The sequence below is a fragment of the Protobothrops mucrosquamatus genome, unplaced genomic scaffold (assembly GCF_001527695.2).
Source record: "Protobothrops mucrosquamatus isolate PMUCROS unplaced genomic scaffold, P.Mucros_1.0 scaffold10332, whole genome shotgun sequence".
NCBI lineage: Eukaryota > Metazoa > Chordata > Lepidosauria > Squamata > Viperidae > Protobothrops > Protobothrops mucrosquamatus.
The window spans coordinates 7,309-8,381 of record NW_015396119.1 but is presented as its reverse complement, the minus strand read 5'-3'; the positions used below and the strand labels follow the sequence as shown (position 1 = coordinate 8,381).

Genomic DNA, 1,073 nt, shown 5'->3' with positions numbered 1-1,073 from the left:
GCTAAGTGAGTTTTGCCCTGTTTTACAACCGTTCTTGCTAAATGAATCGCTGCAGTTAAGCTAGTAACATGGTTTTTAAGTGAATATGGCTTCCCCACGGACATTGTTTGTTAGAAGGTCACAAAAGAGGATCACGTGACCCCGGGACACTGCGACCGTCATAAATACAGGCCAGTTATCCACCGTTCAAATTTTGATCACGTTACTACGGGTGTGCATGCTGCAATGGTCAAGTGCGAAAAATGGGTGGTAAGTCACTTTTTTCAGTGCCGTTGTAACTTGGAATGGCCACTAAATGAACTGTTGTAAGTCAAAGACTATCTGTAGTATGGAAGGAGAGGAAGGGTTGATTAAATATGTTTTGTGAAACGCTCAATATGGGCTAAATATTGAGGCCGTCTTCATCAATCATTCCTCCATTGTGGCTATTTCAGATTTTTTTTTCCCTCCCATTTTCGCACATATTATAGCTGACATTTTACAACAGGGATCATAAAAAGTAGCCATGTTTCCAATGAGGCAGACTGTGAGGGGCAAAAGTTTATAAAATTTTAATCTGATTTCATCTGACGTTTCAGACTGTGGAAGCTATGAAGACCATCCTGGGTGACCTCCGATCCGATGACCAGTTTTCTATCCTGGACTTCAACCACAATGTCCGTTGCTGGAGAGATAATTTGGTTCAAGCCTCCAAAATGCAGATAGATGCAGCCACGAATTACGTTGAGGGAATCCACCCCAATGGAGGTGAGCGAGAGACACCCAAGGAAATGTAAGGATTTATTAAAAAAAGGAAGCCCTCTGTTTGGAAAGTTTACGCAACTTTGGGGACGCGAGGCTTCCCTGAATTAGTAAGACTTCAGTCGCTTTTGTATTAACCTCTCCTGGCTTTCCTCAAAGAAGCCTGGAGAATGTGGTCACTGAGAAGATGGAGACTTTGCGGAGAAATTATTGACCCCAATCATATTATTTGCTCAGAACTGGGCCTGTAACTCTGTATTGCCCCAGAATAACTATCCTACTAAGCTCCTCCTCCTCTTCCTCCTCCTCCTCCTCCTCCTCCTCCTCCTCCT

General features: G+C 43.5%; 1 protein-coding gene across 1 annotated transcript in view; it reads left to right on the top strand.

Annotated features, from left to right (window-relative positions):
• Nucleotides 1-225: 225 nt before the first annotated feature.
• LOC107301159 (inter-alpha-trypsin inhibitor heavy chain H2-like) overlaps nucleotides 226-1,073 on the top strand; it is a gene marked incomplete at its 3' end in the record, with an annotated part of 5,316 nt that continues 4,468 nt past the window's right edge. Inside the window, exons 1-2 of the mRNA XM_015830421.1 lie at nucleotides 226-249; nucleotides 579-747. Coding sequence (XP_015685907.1) covers nucleotides 226-249; nucleotides 579-747 — 193 coding nt within the window. The remainder of the gene's footprint in view (nucleotides 250-578; nucleotides 748-1,073) is intronic.